The 18,922-nt window shown below is 37.4% G+C and overlaps 1 protein-coding gene across 1 annotated transcript in view; it reads left to right on the top strand.

Annotated features, from left to right (window-relative positions):
• LOC114464850 (MORN repeat-containing protein 4-like) overlaps positions 1-17,401 on the top strand; it is a 35,134-nt gene extending 17,733 nt beyond the window's left edge. The window contains exons 3-5 of the mRNA XM_028449473.1: positions 701-815; positions 6,205-6,314; positions 11,304-17,401. Of these exons, the coding sequence (XP_028305274.1) occupies positions 701-815; positions 6,205-6,314; positions 11,304-11,458 (380 nt within the window). The 3' untranslated portion in view covers positions 11,459-17,401. The remainder of the gene's footprint in view (positions 1-700; positions 816-6,204; positions 6,315-11,303) is intronic.
• The last annotated feature ends 1,521 nt before the right edge of the window (positions 17,402-18,922 follow it).

Genomic DNA, 18,922 nt, shown 5'->3' with positions numbered 1-18,922 from the left:
GTTCTCCAGTTTCTATCAGCTGATGTCCTCCTAATGCTGGAAAGATAGTTAATGATAATGGATGTGGTTCCCCTATTGATTATCCACAAATGAAATAACTCAGTGTTTTGGAATTTTCGTACACTTGTAGTATTGGTTGCATCCTTACATGGGGCAACATTATCATACTCTTGTATTTAACTCTATTGAAAGTATTGGACAGTATGAAGAAGTGACCTCATTCTTTTCAATTTATGTATGATGTATCCATGGCACTGCTGTCAACCTCTCTGCAATCCTAGAGCCTCTTACCACATAACCTTCTGGACATTCCAAAACCATTTAACAAGCTACAGTATTAGCTTGTCTCTGGTGTTTACTTTATCCTTAAAGCTGCTGGAGACATTTTTTTTTTTTATCAGATAAAGATATAGTACAGGCCTCATAGATCAATAAATCAAAGATCATTTGCTTGAGAAGAAGTTGAAATTGAAAGTTTGTTTTGATCTCCACCATAAACTGTCTTATTGACATTGTCAGAAAAGGTTTACTGACCAAGATAGTATTTACAATAAGAGCATTATTGTTTGTGTGATTTGTGGTCTTCTGAAGTACTTTTTTCAAAAGGAGGTTGAAAAATCCAGAGTTCTGAGTTTCCTTCAATGCAGCGTGACATTGCTAAAAGATTTCAGTAAGTGTCTTACTTCTGCTGTTGTTGCAGGATTGCGTCATGGTCTGGGTCAGCTGACCTTCAGTGACGGTATGTGCTACACTGGACAGTTTGAGAATGGCCTCTTCAATGGCTGTGGTGTGCTGGTCTTTACAGACAACTCTAGGTTTGTATCCCATCTTCTACTTACTTTACTGAGCATTAACAACCCTTCTGCTTTTATTTATTGATATCATTTCTTTTTTAAATTAACCTTTACATTTTTTTTGTGATTAAGCAGCATTACAACAGAAATTTGAAATATCACAACACTTATTTGTTCTTTCAAGAGTGTTTATGATATGCAAAAGCTTAAATATGACGCTTTAAAGTATTTTTGATTGAAATAAGTTTTTTTAAATGACACTTTTTATAGATATTGAACCGTAGTGATTGTAAATGCTCTACAATAGCTTAAGTTTTGGTAGATTCTCTAACCAAAATCCAGTCTTTGTAATTCTCTTATTCAGTTTGTTCTCAAAATGTTAACTCCCCCCGCCCACCCGCCCCTCCTCCCAGCTGAAGGTCATTCTACTCATTCTGTGCTTGATTTCTAAAAGACTGAACACATAGACATGAGGAGGTGTGAGGGTCATAATCTTGCTCAAAAAATGAGCAAACAACACTGCTTCTGCTTAAACATTGACAGCTAGCTTTGGAAAACCGCCCAAAGTCCAAATCTATTCACCAAACCTTTTTATCAAAAATTAAAAAGAGGAAGGACAACATTTGATTCATAAGAATTCAATAGAAGTGAGACAAAAATAAATGTTTAAAACTTGAAACTAACTTTAGATTAGATAGATTTAGTTTTCTTTACAGCGTTACTGAGTTTCAAGTTGTCTGTGAAGTGCTGAACAAGGCTGAACAAAGCGTATTTTTAAAGCGGTAATAATTCTCTGTTGCTTTTCTCCACTCAGCTTTTAGTGGATGTGATTTTTATTGCAGAGGCTGTACATTAACTCGAGAATCTATTCAGATTCGGGTTCTTTGGTTGTTTTTATATCCACTCCTCTTATTTTAATGAAGGTTAAATGTTCAAATGCAGATCAGCGGCACCTGAATAAACAAACAGCAGCACATTCATAGCTTTCTGTCATGCTTTTACTTTTATTCAAAAAGACTTACTGTGATAGAGTTAAAGTGGTTTTCAGAAGTAAGATGAGTACTTGTTAAAGGTCACTTATTCATGTAATTTTCACAGAAACCTTCTTAACATGAAAAACTAAACGTTTTGCTTCAAAGTTTGAAGTGCTTTAGGAGTTCATCTCTATTATAGACTTTATTTAATAGGCTGAGTGAAGTGTTGAACAAGGGTTTCAGTGCCCACTAATTTCTCATAGCTGGAAGTAAAAAAAAAAAAAAAAAGTTATGTATGAACTAAGTTTTATTACCAAATTATATGTCACACAGCCATTAACATTGTAACCATTGACAGGAAGTGATCCACTGTGCTCTGCTAAATAGTGGGAAAGCCTGGTCAGGATCACAGCATCAAGAAACTTGCACCACCTTAGAGCATGTTGTAGGTCTGCAGTAAAAGACAGACAGTGGAAAGCCACTAAAAAAACAAGGGGAGACTGTACCTGATCTAACAGATGAGCGACCGCTACTTAAACACGTTGAGGGGTACTTGGAAACCTTTGTGTAGTTATTTCCTCCATAAAGAAGTCATTTATCATCCTATTTCAGACACTTTACATTAGGGGTGGGAAAAAATATTGATTTACGATATATCAGATTTTTTTTGGTGCTGACATTTTACTTTTTGTTTGTTTTATTTCCTCTTCATAGGTCTTGCTGCCTTAACCCTAACCCCATGTTGTGCATGTTCATCTGCAGTTGAAAAAGCTGGCAAATCAACTGACTGAATTGTATAAGGTGTATTATCCAACTTTGGTTTTTGGATAAGGAAAATTAAAGTAATCAAAATCACCATAATCATTTCTTCAAGCTGCTATCCAGAGTTTCTGAGAAACGTCTCGATGTCTCGCCCTAAACAACTCCACTTCCTCCCCCTGCTTCTGCAATCTACCAGAAGCCACGCCTCTACTTTTCTGCATGCCAAAATCATATTTATCTGTTTGCTGTTGTTATGCATGGCCTTGTTTCCGTGCACAGTTCTGCATTCACTTTGATTGACAGTCTCAAAAACAGGAAGTCGAAGCGTATTGGCTGGGCGATCAATTGTATAAGGGTCTATCGGACGAAGGAGGGACTTATATATATAAATGTATATGAATGACCACTGGTAGTAGACCATAGTAAAAGACTAGTTAGGTATTTTTTCGCACTTCAAAAAAAATGATACATAAACGTAGATTTCTCAGAAACTCCGGATATGAGCTTTAATGTTATAAACGTGGTACATAATAAGTTTATGTGCAGTTAAAATATATGTCAGAGCGACTGAATTGTGATGTGGTTTTTTTGGAACTATGACTCACATATTGTTTCTAGAAGTGTACGATTCAACTTTTGTTTTTAGACAAGGAAAGTAAAGGAAATTAAATTTTGCGATGATCGTTACAATCGAATCGCAATGCTTAATAAATCAGAATCGGAATATAAATGGAATCGTCACCCAAGTACCATGATGAAATTGAATTGAGACAGAAGCACATCATCTCAGCCCTACTGTACATATCCACCAGAAAGTTTTTCAACTCACTGACAAATTCAATAAATAAGCAATAATGGGAAAACAATAATATGGCCTATGTTTTCCTACAAAATCCTTACTAACATGTCGAAGAGTATTAAACTTATTATCAAATATTTTAACAAATACATTCCTTGATATACAATATGTATGAAACCACACGAGGAAAGAGTTCATTATTTAGTTTTACTCCAGTAGTCGCATCTCTGAGGATGGTTGATATAAAGTCATAGAATGCGATGGAAAAAAGCTCACTCGTATTTATTGGAAATAGAAGAAAAAAACTACTAAATGGGAGTCAACCACACAGGTACTCCTGTACTCCTACTGTTGCTCTAGTTGCAGAAAATAGTTCAGAGGCTGACATGTAAACAACATGTAATTAAAACATAGGGATACCAATGGACTAAGCATTTAATCACTTTTACAGCTTATTTTTTCATTCGTTTTGCAGGTGTTTGACAGTGATTTAATTATTTGATGCTGTACGTGTTAAAATGTCTTGTTGTTTCACACGCATGTGATAATAGGGCGGAGAAACCTTGTCACGTATTAGTTGGGTGATGGCTGAGCTATCATATATTTTTGTTTGGTAACGTCACTGCATTGTAGTTTTATCTTTGTCAAAAGTTTTAATGATGGGAGCTCTCGCTTGTGTATTTTAGGGATGGAAATATCAACACTTCGTATTGAGTTGTCAATTCAAAACTGTCAATGCTTTTGGAATTTCACTGTGGTACTCATACTATTGCACACACATGCTGTCACATGACATGCACCAACATAATCACATGAACATAGAAAACACTAAGATTGGGTTGTCGAACACCCCGCCCGTTTTTCAGGCTCTAAGAATAGCAAAATCTATCAACTCTAAACGGAGAAAATAACCGCGGCATTCAATGCTGTTGGCGAGGTGCATTACTTTTTATCTGGTTCGTTGATAATTTTAAAACAAATAAATTATAATCTACTCAGCAATGGTTTAATGTCAAGATGTAACAAATTATTTTACTTCTTTTAAAACATACTTAAGTACAAGTAAAAATACTGATTTAGAAAAAAAAAAACAAGTACCCATAAAAGCAACTCAATTACAGTAACATGAGTACTTGTAATCTCCTGCTTTCCCCTCTGTTCTTTAGTTTAGCTTGTTAGATGTGTGCATTTTTTATATGTTTGTGTAATTTGCACACTGCGGGTCTCATTTATCAACCATTCAAACGCTCAGATCTGTGTGTACGACGGGCGTACGACCATATCCATGTGAGCATACGCTACGGTCAGATCTCAGGTCTGAGCTCATGTACGCAAATCTGAGTGTGTGGATTATTGGTGCAGCGCAGAAAAATCTAATAGGTGTAAGCCTGACTCAACCACTTTTTCTTGACCTAAATGTAAAGAATTGTCTTGATCAAATAGCAGGCATACGCTTCTGGGATGTGGAAGAGTAAAATTCCATTCAAACCATCATTAGGCAAACTGTTGCACTTCATACATTTTAATAATGCTGCTAAATACTGTAACTTGATGATATTGCACACTTATTTGTAACTTGCACTTTGTATTTGTATATTGCACTTGCATTTGTATATTGCCTTTTGTTGCATAATTTTAATTTCATTATGTAACTTTAATTGTGTATGTTAAATGTATTCAGATGGAATTTAGCATAGTGCTGAATCTGATGCAGCCATCATTTTAATGCAACTGTACATTGTCCTTCAAACGAATAAATACAAAATACAAATTGGTTAAGTGAGTTAGTTATGGGATTTTTATCGATGCATTCCTGTGCCGTTATTCTCTTATACGGAGCGTTTTATAAACTCCTTTAATTCTAGTTTTAACATATTCAAAAGTTCTTCTTTGTTTTGCTCCACCTCAGATGTGAGGACACAGATTTTCATCCCAGCAAAGTTTCTTTTTTAATTGAAAATGTTTGTTTGACCTAAGTGGGCGAGGCCTCCGAACCAGGAATATTTAAGGGCGTAACATGTTAATGACGATCAAATTCATCCACCGCATTTATCAGCACCCGATCAGTTTTAGCAGTTTTATGATTGTTTAAACACATATATTATAATATTATATTTATCAGCGGTCCCCAACTACCAAATCTTTTTTCTACCATTTGGTACAGTGTACGTTTGCAGGGGTGGAAAGTAACAAATTAGATTTACCCTTGTTACTGTAATTTTTTGTGTACTTTTTAAAATCTGTAATTTTACTTTTACTTAAGACAATTTTGTTTCAAGTAACAGTACTTTGCTACATTGGAAATCGATTCCGTTGCAGAGAAAAATAAATCCTGCACGCTCGTCCCACGCCTGTTTCCGTTACATAAATTATAATATTTAATTTCAAGTAAAACCGTATTTTTCATCAGTCCCTGGCTGTTTACTGGTGAGTGCAGGTCGGGGGCTCCGCACCACCTCATCCTCAGGGAACAGACTCCTAACTCCTATCATGATCCTGTTAACTGAGGCTAGATCAATGACAAACCCCGAAAACTACAGTTTCAGATTAAGAAAATAATAATAATAATCCCACCTCCAACAAGCTGTTGGTCATTGAGCTCTTTAACCACAATGCACTGCTTCTAAAACAAATATCATGTAAAAAGAAAAATGCATTTGTGGTATGTAGCTTTAACGTAAATTATTATAATTTTGTTTATACTCAAACTGATTTTTTGATGGGCATCTGTGACTTCTTGGTTTTGCCCTGTTCTAATTCATTTTAATTCATTTTATACTTAGGTGAAAATGTTCCGGTTTTAATTTTAATTAATATTTATGCATGTGATTCACTGTAATACTTTTGTATTTTCACTTTGTTAATGTGTTTGTAGGTATGAGGGTGAGTTTGTACAGGGAAAGTTCCAAGGTGTTGGCGTTTTCACTTGCTTTGATGGGATGAGGTTCGAGGGTGAATTTAGAAGTGGATGCGTGGATGGCTACGGTAAGTAAACTTATGTTAGATGGACTTTATTTGTATTGTGATTTTACTAATAAATGGATCCCATATCACTTAAAAACTAGCACTTCTAAAGTTAAAGAAGCCTTTTCTTAATATTAGAAACATTTGCTTAAATCTTTATAATTAGATTTGTCATATTTCTGATTAATTTGGTGGCCTTTTAGAACTTTTTCACTTTCATAACACCTTAGAGCTTTTTTTTTTTAGCTCTTCAGTCTCATCGTCATTGATCACTTCTGTGCTTTTTGTTCTGATTTAAAGCATCTGAGGTGTTTTTAAATTCTTTTAAAGTTATACGACGTAAAGTGCTAATTGACTGGCCTGAAGCTTCTCTGTGCCTCGTAGTAGTTAATCAACACATCTATTTGATGGCAGCTGGGTGGGGAGAGCTTATCAGCATGTTACTGTGACAACTGGCTGATTTTTGTGCTTATAAAAATAGAGATGAGCTTCAAACAATCCAACATCTTTACTAATTGAAAGTATATTTTAACATTAACGCAGGTCCAGGTAACTGATGAACATGAATGTAAATTCTAAAGACATGCAAGGAGAAAACACAAAAGCTGTAATTGTGACAGATTTTTAATTACAGTAATAGTTTCAGATTTCTAGGCTTGATGTGCATTTGCATTTTATTGCTTTTGCATCACTGAACTACTTTCTTGGGATGTAAGTAAATGAGCAAATAACATGCATTTCATCAAATTTTGTAAATTAATAGTTTTTATTTTGATTAACCTGTAGAACTGTCCAAAATTTGTAACATAGCCACACCTAATATTTTAGTAGCAATACTATTGAATGTTAGCTTTAAATGCTAGCTTGATTTAACAACAGCTAAATGACTAAAAATCTGTATTTGTTAACAGTTAGCTTACTACAATAGCTTCGCCAGACCTATTTAACATGGTTTAATTAATTATTGAGGAACTCATATTAACAATGACCTTATTGTTTATATAGAACTACAACAAAGACAATCACCTATGTTAAGCCACTCTAATCTAAGGCTGTATTTACACCTGTGGCTCATTTGACTTGTCCTGATTCAGAGGCTATTTGGATACAGTTGTTGCATATTTCATTTAGGTCGTTTGAGTTACCAAGGCAACAGCCTGTAGCTGTACAGATGTAAACAAACGCCATGGGCGGAGCAGGTGTTTTGTCATTGGTCAGAAATCCCAGAACAAATAAACGCCGGGCAAAACATCAACCATGGTGCACAACAGTATTTGTGGCTAGTTTGTTTTGGCACATTTCTGTGGTTACTATACCAGTGTTACATCCGTATGGAAATAATGACTGACTCCATCTAATGACAATAGGACGTGCCATCTCAAGAGAAGCCATAGAAGACTCTTTAGGTCATTAGGGACTTTCTGCACATCACATACTTACACAACGCCACAGACGATACAGTGGAAGATATTCCAGAAAGCAAATTATGTTCAAACTCTGTGTACGGTCAGGCTCAAATAAGGGAAACTCTGAGTTTACGGTTCTAGAAAGCTTATACAGTTCTCTGAGGGGCGCATTCGCTATGATCTGAAATAAAGGGTAGTAAACCAGGTTTCCTTTGGTGGTGCTGTTTCCTCACCTGCTGTGGGGAGTTCATTAACATTGCGCCACTTACAGTATATGTGCGCATATAGACGTGGTTGAGACCGCCCTATTTAAATTGACGTTTTGCTTATTCATTGTGGAGAGGTGAGTGCACAGTAGAGTTTAGATCGGGCCCAAAAAATCCAGCCCGACCCGACCCGGGCCCGCGGGCATAAAGCCCGACCCTACCCGAGCCCGACCCATTAACTTCAATTGTACGTCAGAGCTCGAAGCCATTTTATTGAACGTATTGCAGCCGGTAGATTAATAGAGCGGTGCCTCGCAAACACACAAAAAACCATCTTACACTGTCATACACCCACACTACTGTGGGAACAGAATTGTTCACTAGTCTTTTCCCCGCTTACGCCCGCCCTTTCCCCAGCCTCCCAGCCAATCAACACTGAGAACAAAGACACACATTGGCAGAGAAGCTGCACGTAACCATGATGCCTTCTCGGCCATGGGAAATCTCAGCATCAGTTAACCACTGAATACACACAAGTGGAACATAACCAGAACATAGAACCAAGTCCATTATAGCATTGCAGACCAGACCGGGTGGCTCGCACGTGGAGCGCAGACCTGACTGAAGCACGCAATCATATTTGTTCCCTGCGCTCCAGCAGCAAGTGAGGAATGAGCAACATCAGTACATAATAATCAGTGTATGTGAACAACAAAACGCAACACAATATCCCGTCCCACTACTAGCAGAAATCACTTTAGAAATGATACCACAACAATATAGAAGTGTTATTGTGTTTATTAAGAAATAATATTAATGTAATAGAGATTAAAAAAAAAAAAAAGTCAAAAATGAAGCTCGACCTGAGAGCTGAGTGGGAAAATGAGGACCATGAATCTAAAATGACATTTGAAGAAGTGAAATTGGAGGCACAAACATTTAATAATGTCGAAAGCAAAATAAACAACTAAAAATGGTGTTTAATAAACTTTAAAACCTAATGTTTTTTTTCCCTCTGACCTAATGTGAAGCGACATCATGGAGCTCCGAGCAGGGCGACTCTCAGCACTGCAGAGAGGGTGTGCACGGAGCCACACTGGACTCCAGCTGTTTCTCTCGCCCACTTCACTCTGCATTTTCTCATTCAGTGGCTGTTAATATTGACAATTGTTTTATTTAGTCTTTTTTTCCATCTCCGCTGTGTTTTGTGTCAACATTTACTGCAGCTGATCGCTGCGTATGTGTTTGCACCTGCCTGTGAGTCGTACTATTTTCCATTTTTTGCATAAACAATCACCGCAAACAGTTCCGGATTTGATGAATTGCATTGCGCCCACTGCATCAATTTACTTGCATTTCCTCCTCCCATTTTTTGCACCCCTTATAAGATCCGCCTACATTACATATTTATCAGAGGAAAATGATAAATGCTAAATGGATTGTGGGCGCATTTTGACTTGCTGAATTTGCGCTGCCTTGATTCCCTGAGGTTATTATTAGCACATGGAGTGACGTTTGCACATGTTTTAATGTCCCTAAAGCTTTAGTGAATTCGCCCCTGAGTATGTCACCATGGTAACATTCTCCGGGAAATGAATGTGTTAGTTGGCTGAGTTTGTGTGAGAAACCCTGGGTTTCCACCTGGCTCCGCCCACCTGAACACCAGTCATGAATTGTCCGTTCATTCCAAATTTGATCAAATCCGAGACTCAAATAATTAGAGATGCTGTCTCTGTCTAAGACTGCATGTTCTTTCTTTTCCTGAGGAATATCTTTAGGAACGCTACCGTTTTTCAAGGAACACTTTAATTTACCTCGACACTCTTCTCGAACACACATTTGTAACATCACACACCGCGGACGTGCGCTCACATCGCTGCAAATGTTGTGTGCTGCTTTACGTTTTTTTGCAAATGATAGTTTTCTTTACAACATCAGAAGGGTTGCTCTTTCTATTGGCTGAACAGATATAAAATATTACTACTATTAAAAAGAATATTTGATTCAATCATCATGTTGTCATGGTTACATTATACAATAAAATGTTTCTTCATTGTCAGAGTTAATCCTAAACAGAGAGAAATAATTAGCGTATAGAGTATGAGGGCAGTCAAATGTCATTTGGCTTTCAATCACTTTTTTTTATTATGAAATGTCAATTTAAAGCAATCCACATTTATAACATTCAATATGATACAAAAATGTGATGAGATGATGACCTAAATATGCATTTCAGTTCTGAATGATGTTTTTGTATTTCATTTTTAGCTGCTGCCAGTGCACATTTTCACCAACTATTTATTCATGTTTGATAGGATCTACGGTTACCGGTTGAGTGTTGAGTTATTGTATTCTAACTTATGCAGTCACTCAAATGGCAGCTGTGACAGTGTTACCTTTCCCTCTTAGAATCGGCTGATATTGCCCAAACACCTGCAAGAGAACTTCTAGCTTCATTGGGGTGAAATAAGTCGCTCCCTTCCTGCTCGTTGCCTTGGTAGCTCGTAGTATCTTTTCTTAATTGATGATGGCTTTTCATCACATTTGTGCATGTGAATAACTCAAGGTTTACATACTCAGAGTTGATTGACCTACTTCATACCAGCTGTAATGCAACCAGAGAATGAGAGTTTCCCATCAACGGGTATGTTAAGTTTATGGATATACTCAGAATTTATTGAACTTTCTGAAATACCTCCCAGTGAGCCCGTCTCTAAACTGCTCATCTGCTCAGATTTCAATGAGGGGTCTGGCCTCTTTTTTTTTTTGTTTAAGTTGATGGTTTGCCGCCGGGTGTATCACTGTGATGCTTTATTGGTGGATGAACCACAGTATGAGTCAGTTGTGTCGGTTTTGTTCTCACTGCAAATGAACCACTACAGGTGTCGAATGGAAGTGAGCTGAGACCACCCGAGAGAGATTGCTGTGTTCACATATGTACGAACGAATCGATCTTTGACAAAAATGCTCTGTGTACAAAAAATAATACACACAATTCTTGGTTTGAGTGCAAAAGTCAATCTGCATTAATTTCATCCAGCCTTTATTAATGAGGTGTTAAATGACTTAACACAACAATTTTACTAAACAAGGCTGATTTGACAGTGTCGTTATTGTTACCGTGACTACAAAGATCCAACACACCAGTTGCAAAGGAAAGTGTTTGATATTTTTATCCATCTGTTAAAACTCACCTTTATTTGCCAAAGTCGACTGAAGCTCTTTGTATACTATATTTGTTTCAGTTGTGAAGAACTTGGTTTGAAAAATGACTGTAGTGTCTTTTAATTATTATTAATCATTTGGGATTTTAGCTTCATAAAATATTTATTTGTAAAATATTACCCAGAACACGTTAGTTGGGTTTCCTTTAATAACATCCATGGTATTTGGTGCAGGAGTGCTGACGTTTGCTGATGGACACCCTGGTGGAAGAGGAGGCATCCATGAAGGCCTGTTTGAGGCCAACCAGCTGATGAAGAGAGAGAACAGTCAGGGAGCGGTGCAGAGGGCGCAGGCAGCAGCTGCTAAGGCCCGAGCTCTGGCCATGTGATGCTCACCATCTTCGACACACCCTCCTCCTCATCCTGGTTTGAGCTGCTGATCATATGGGTTGCTCTCATCATTTAGATTATTTTTCCACTCAAATCACTGGGCAAGGTTCTGTCTTCTTATGGTTCAGAAAAATGATTCTATTATTTAATGATGACATGCAGTTTATCTGTGACAATAGTTGACATGCCACTGATTCCCCATCTGCCACACAGTCTAACCCCCAATTTCCACTGGATGCGTAACTGCTACGTAACAACAATGGAGCTGATACATTTCCATTCAGGTCAATGTGTCAATTTCCACCCATGTCCCCCGCAACAGATAAGCAGACCTTCTATTTTGGCTGAACGCCAGAACAACAATGCATAAATTCAACAAAGATAAGCTTGTGTGGGACAGGAAGTAGTGCAAAAACACAGAATAAGTAATTCTATTGCTCTTTTTCAGGGTGGCTGGGGTCTGCTGGTGTCTATCACCAGCTTTCTTCAGGCGCTAGGTGGGGCTACACCCTGGATAGGGATGCAGTGGATTGTATTTGACATATACAGTAAATATTACACTTATTCATTGTTGAATCACAATAATCTCCACAAAAGCGGAAGATCTACAGGGCAGGACTGAGTACATTTCCTTCTGCTCCTCTCCAAGGACACATTTGACTGTTTGTATGGCTTTGTTGTTCTCTTTGTACTGACTACAACTTGCTATATTGTGCGATTACGCTTGAATTGGCGAGATCTCCTGAATCTTTGTTACGCATCACAGTGATATTATGGAGCAGTTGCGCATCCAGTGGAAATCTGGTGTTACTGTACACCATCACATTGTCGTTGAATGTGCTTCAAGGTCAAACAGCAAACCCTAACTTGAAGAATTCACAGTGCCATAGAAGATTTTACTTTTTTATTGAAAAGTTATTTTCACCTGTTTTATGACATTCTGGGTTACTTTAAAGGTATAGAGGAGGATTTTCCCGAAGTTTAGAAAAGAAACACCCTCCACTTTTTAAAAAAACGCACATGCGCAACACTCTACCTGCTCCCAAGATGGAACGCCTATTAAACGTGTGCGAGAGAGCGTGCACGAGCCCGGTGCGTGACTTGTGCCAGGGCTCACATCGCTAATCATAGCTTACATTAGGATAAACTTCTCTTCTAATAACTACTAGGTCGATTGTTGTCAAATCTGAATCAAAAGCATACCACTACGATCCTCTTCCGAGTCCGTTTCCAGTAAGTGATTCACCCTCTTTTTAAAAACATGCACATGCGCAGCAAGCAAAAACTAGCTAGGGACGAGCACGTATGACGGCCTTACGTCAGAATGATTGACAATTAGGAGGACCAATATTCTTGATGAAACACCTGGATTTGAAGTCAAAATAACATCCTCCCCAATACCTTTAAGTATAATTTAGTTGTTTTTAAAAGCTTTAAATCAATGTAGAATGCCTAAAATGTAGTCATTTATCGATCTTCAATACCTGCTTGATAAAATCTGGGTTTCCCCACTGACTCGGGGCAAGTGTAATCCGACTTTTCTACCCCGTCCATATGCAAATATAAAGGTGGTAGAGGAATTATTTTGATATTTTTTTTTTATTTTTAATCTTAGTGATACCAACTGTGGAAAATACCAGTGAGAATGCTGTACAGTCTAGATGTTCTCACAGCCTCTATTTATACATCTGCTCAGGAGCAGCGGTGACATCAGCTTCAAAGCTAAACTGCTCAAATCAAAAGACACTGGTGTGGAAAATTTTAATTATTCTTTATTAGAAATACAGAATTGACAAAAAGGAAGTTACAACAGAGCATAAAGGTGCTGAATTTTCCAAAATTTCCAAATAATTTTGGTAATTTAAGATGAGTTGACCACAATTAATTGAAATGTTCTTTATTTATTTTCCCATTAGTCTATCGAAATTTAACAATGTCTAATCCTGCAGGTTTTGGATGACTCCAGATGTCTCCCTGTTCCAACACATCTGGCTCTGACAAAGATGTCATTCCAGCCAGTTCCACATTAAACATAGAAACCAGCCTTTCCTTATAATCAGGAGTTTTGAGGTATATAGCGAGACATTTATAACCTATAGCAATGCAGCCGTCTTGAACCCAGGTTGGACATGCTTGACCTAAATGTTTGGGACGGAGAAGAAGAAGTGGTTTGATTCTGCAGTAACTTGACAAAAGTGCAACAAAAAATATGTGACAAAATGTCTAATTCTGTGGAGCAAAGAAGATACATAAAGCCAGTCTTAGACCTTGACATCTCACCATGTCGTTGGTGCTTCAAACACTATTGTTACTGTATTTCAGGGAGACGTCAGGAAGGTGTAGGTCTCAGATTGAAGACAAAGGGGGCAGTCTTTCTTTTCACTCAGTGCCGTTACAACTCAGTCTGATCTCAGGTCAGCAGGAGCATCAGCCTCAGTGCCAACCACACAGTGCCAATAGGCTGAAGAGCTGATCCCCAATCAGTGACTCTTCCCCCAGAGAAGAAGTTAGGAGGGTGGAAAATGGTTGGTAATGGAAGATCCAGCATTGTCACAGGCTGCAGTAATGACTGCAATTTCTGTTTTTGAGGTGTAATTTGATAACAGTGGGCAATTTTGGTCTAAAAGCTAAGAGTTCCCATCCAGCAGGCTTTTAGGTGCCTAATGCGAGCCTGACTGTTTTGTCAGCTAAAGGGGTTTTATGGAGAGGAGAAAGGCTGTCTGATAATTGGATGAGGTCTTTATTTACCAAATGCGTGAAGGGTTTCATACCACATAAACATGCAATAAGACATTTTCTTAAAGAAATGTGTTATTGATAATGCATCTTCAAAGAAACCCAGACTTTGAAGACCCATCAGCTTTATTGGAACTGTATTTACATTTCCTTAAAAACCTAATTTGAAAATAATTTCACTTTTAAGATAGATACATCTAGTAATTCTGCAGACTTACACTTATCAACAAAGACCAGTTACTGATCCAAACACATTCAATAATGCAAATATAAATTTGCACGAAACAACGATAATGAGACACTTTAAAAATTAGTCTTGGATCTAATGAATGTTGTTTGTGAGGTAAGTTTATGTCTGTATTAGAAAGCTCCATCTCTGCATTAACATTTCTTTGTTTCACAATAGAGTGCCTTAACAATTGATATTGTAGATCAATCATGTAAAACATCATTTGATTTTTTTATTTAGTACATTTAGTACACTGTATTTTTATGTGAATCCATCAGCCCTGTTAATTTTGCAGTAAATATTTATTTAATCAAAACTAAATGTGTGCAGCAATGATAATTGAACCTGTAATTTGATTATTTTTGTCATCAAATAAAGCAAAAAAAAAAAAAACTTTGGAAGACAAAACTAAACCAAGAGAATCAAACTTGGTCCAATCATGCATTGTTAGTGTAGCCATGAACAGCTCACTGCGCTTGTTTCTTTATATGTGAAAGGAGTGGGAAGTACTTTGTTTTCTTGGGTAGTCATGCTACATTTCATTGGACATTTTGCTACTTTTAGGACTTTTCTATATGTTTCAAGTAAGAGTCTCTCTTACATGGAACACAATAAAATACATGTCATTGATTGTACAATAAAACAATAATTGGCAGTTAATACAACATTTGTTTTCGTTACTGAAATTAAGCTGCGTTCGTCTGAAGGCGGGCATACGCTGTACGATTTTGGCCCATTTTGAGCTGATTTTTCACTTGTGCGTCATCATGTGGTATACATGGCATCACGAGAGGCAACCAGCTCCCGATCAGCAATTGTATGGTCGTAAGAAAATCAAACTTGTTTGAAATCCTGGTTGCTCCTCGTGAGGGTATCGCGCTGTTGAAGTAGTGCCATGAACCGGCTAACCTCAAACTTTCACACTGCGTATGTGCAAACACCATAAGACTGCATGCTGTAGAATTGATGGATCGTAGTGCCCACGTCTGTCCTGGCTATCACATCATGATTTTTATGTTGAATTTCCAGAAACAAGACCCCGACGTGTCGCGTATGAATGTACAGTTTGAGCAGTCAGATTGTGTCAGAGTGTCGGTCCGTATAGTGTGAGAACATGAATCGTGAGCTGTGCACATTCGTGTTCTGCAATTGAGTCGCACAGTGTATGCCCGCTTTTAAGTCTTTACTATTCCAATAGGTTGTCTGTGAATTTCTCAGCTCAGGCTTGACTTTAGAACATTAGAAATGGAGCTGAGGTGAGGGAAGTTGGTCAGACTAACGACTACTCGGTTGAATCTGTTTAATGACTTTGAAAAGAGTATTGAACATGTATTCACTTATTTTAAATGACATATTTCAAATTGTATATATATACAGTATATATATTTTGTTTTAGGTAAAAATCTAAATTATTATGGTTTGTCAAGAATCATGAGTGAAAACATCTACCATCTAAGCCAATTCAATTTTTATAGGCACTGCATATATCTGTGTTCACTGGCTGTATCCAACAGAGAGCATCCAGATATGTCCTTATTTATCATCAGGCACTCACTGCCTGTGAGAGGAAATACATAGTCTGGCACTCAGCTTGAGACAATGACCACCTGTGGCACTGCCGTAGTTCAGCATTATACACTGAAAACACACCGGCTCATTGCTTTAAGTCCACTACTTACTGCATCTGCCTGTGTTAATTACTCAAATACATTGTTTTTAATACATTTTAGCTCTTTAAATAAGAAGCACTATATGATTTTAACAAAGAACTGACTTTATCATTGATTGGCTGCCACTAACTGCTACTTCTGCTAATACAGGAAGCTGTTTCCTGTCAATCAACCCCATCACTATCACTTTGGCCATCAGTTTGTGTAGAATCGATTTTTTAGTTTAAAAAAAGAATCATTATGGTGAGCTTGTATTAAGCTCTGTCTAACACTTACTTCACCTGTGTATGTGTGTTTGTGTGTAGTTTCTAGCATGTCGTGGGGATTTGGGAATGGAAATGGAAGTCAGAGGTAATTGTTAGTTATGTGAACAATTCATGGTCTGAACAGTTGAACCGATAAATGCATCTTGCACCTTTAATTGGCTCTCGCAAACACACACTGTTAAATCGAGCTGACTGTTACTTTCAGCACAGTTGGATTTTCCGGGGAAATGGCATGGGGTGGGTTTCCACAGAAATGTGTCTGTCAAAAACGCTGTGAAGACATTGTTCTCTGTGTCTGTTTTTTTTTTATATTAACTTGGGGTATTTCACTGGATTCTTTTACATTAGTTCACAGTCAGAAAATGCAGGGGATCATAAAAGCCTTTAAATGCACCTTAAAGATCACTCGAAAATGTTACCACTTGACATTTCCATGGTGGTTGTCACACTGCTGACTCATGTCAAACTGATGGAATTCAGTATTTCACTGTGAACAACAAAGGAATGCACTTACATCAGGCTGTTGATTGCAGTATGCTTATCCACTTGTGTATGCTATAGTTGGTTTTCTAGCTGTTAGGAGCTAAAATGGTAAAGTTTTGTGTGTGTTGATAATTACTGAATTTTTAGAGAACATTTCAGGTGCAGGTGCTCATGATGCCTTAGCTCTGGCACTCTCACTGTCTAAGCACCTACTGGTCACCTTCCGTTGTAGGAGTATCAGACAAATGAGAAAAGTGTACACATCAACTAGTTTTCTCCATTGTTCCTGCCATATTTTTCGCGGCCACTAGGCGTCACGGTCTACAACCCATATAGAAGACTTAGACCCAAATATGGTGAGGTTCTTAGCAAGGCAATGCACATACAGTATATATACACACATTTATACATACAAAGCATACTACCTTTAAAGCTGCGAGGGATGATAGTTGTTTTGTTTTATCAATCAGATGAAGACATAGGCTGTGTTTGAAATGTCATACTAACGTATTTCTCATACTAAGTCTGATGTCAAATTTAGTATGTAGTGCGTTCACATTAGATAGTATGAAAAGATTGAGTATGTGAGAAATACCCAGATGTATACAGTACTATATCGGGACATTTTTTTAAGTATGCACGGTGGGCACACTCGTCATACTCAACCGTCCCATGATGCATTGTGAGCGGAATGTAAAATAGGACCACCGTCAAGCTAAAAATTAAATATTCCCTTTTCAAAACAAAAGCATTTCTTCTTGTTGTCCATTGGTTTTTTAACGTTTTTGTAAATAGGGCTCTTATTTTGAAGTTAACTGGAAGTTTTGTCAGTAGCACAATGTCGGCAATCTGAGAAATGTCGGCATTGAAATGTGTTTCCACGAGTTTTATGGATCAAATGACCACATGATATTGTACTTGGTCACTTTGTCACTTAAAATATTTTCAGAAAGCTGAGTTTTTACAATGGCTCCATGACTGTTCCCTTTACTAACTTTACTGTGTTGTTTTTTCACTATCTTGAATGGAAATGTTGATGTTCTTTTTTCTTCTTAATCCAAGAGGCAACAGCCTGAAATGTGCCCTCAGAAAATCTGCTCCCTAACTCACAGATGTACAGTAGGTAATGGAGATGTAATCAGTGTTTTTATTTCATTTTCTGAACTGTATTCACACTTTCACATGAACAAGAGCACTCACCTGGGCTCACAGCACCCTGAGACAAACAAACACCATAATCACAGCTAGGATAAAAAGGTCTGGGAAGAGCAAAGCATGGCTACCGTTGTTCAACAGTTACTGGATAAAAACCAACACAGAATGAGTTGACCGAGTGCCTGAAGAAAAAAAAAACTCCACAACTGTGCTTTTAATACACTGCCTGACTGTTATGAAAACCTTCTTAATGTTTGATGTCACTGCTTTTTATGTTTACTTTGGAACAATGGACAGTGTTTGACAATTTAGTCATTTTCCAGTATTTTTTATCCTGTTTTTATAACCTCTACTATGGTTTTGGTCTCAGTTTTCAGCACGATACTGTATGTGATATTGCTCTTCTACAGGATAGAAAGCTGAACAACAGATGTAAAAATTGGGTCATGTCTCACATTTACCTTTATCTTTTATTTCAAAATAAATCAAGGCCAACAAATATTATAAATATAATAGCAATAAATATCTTTAAATTGAGAGTTGTACTTTAAATCAAGTTTATTTGTTCACTTTAAGATTATTCAAAGAAGACTCAAACTGCTGAATGGAAAATGGACAGATCAATGTCTGGGAAAGATCACGTGTGTATAGAGCAACTCTTTAATACATTATAACCACCTGCCTTACATTGTGCTGGTTCCATTTTTGTGTCATATTTGCAGCAAACTGTGGTGTACTATGTTCTCTGTTAACCAAGATACAGTAGAATGATATTTCAAACACAGTGGCCGATGTCCTGGGTGTGTAACCAGTTCCCAGCTTTTCCATGCCTTTTCTGTCATAATAAACAGACAATAAATGTGACAATAAATGTGCTTTATCTCTATTGTGAGCAGTATTATTAGCCGTTTTTTAGAGTTAGAA

Source organism: Gouania willdenowi, chromosome 1 (assembly GCF_900634775.1).
Source record: "Gouania willdenowi chromosome 1, fGouWil2.1, whole genome shotgun sequence".
Taxonomy (NCBI): domain Eukaryota; kingdom Metazoa; phylum Chordata; class Actinopteri; order Blenniiformes; family Gobiesocidae; genus Gouania; species Gouania willdenowi.
This window is presented reverse-complemented; position numbering and strand designations above follow the sequence as displayed.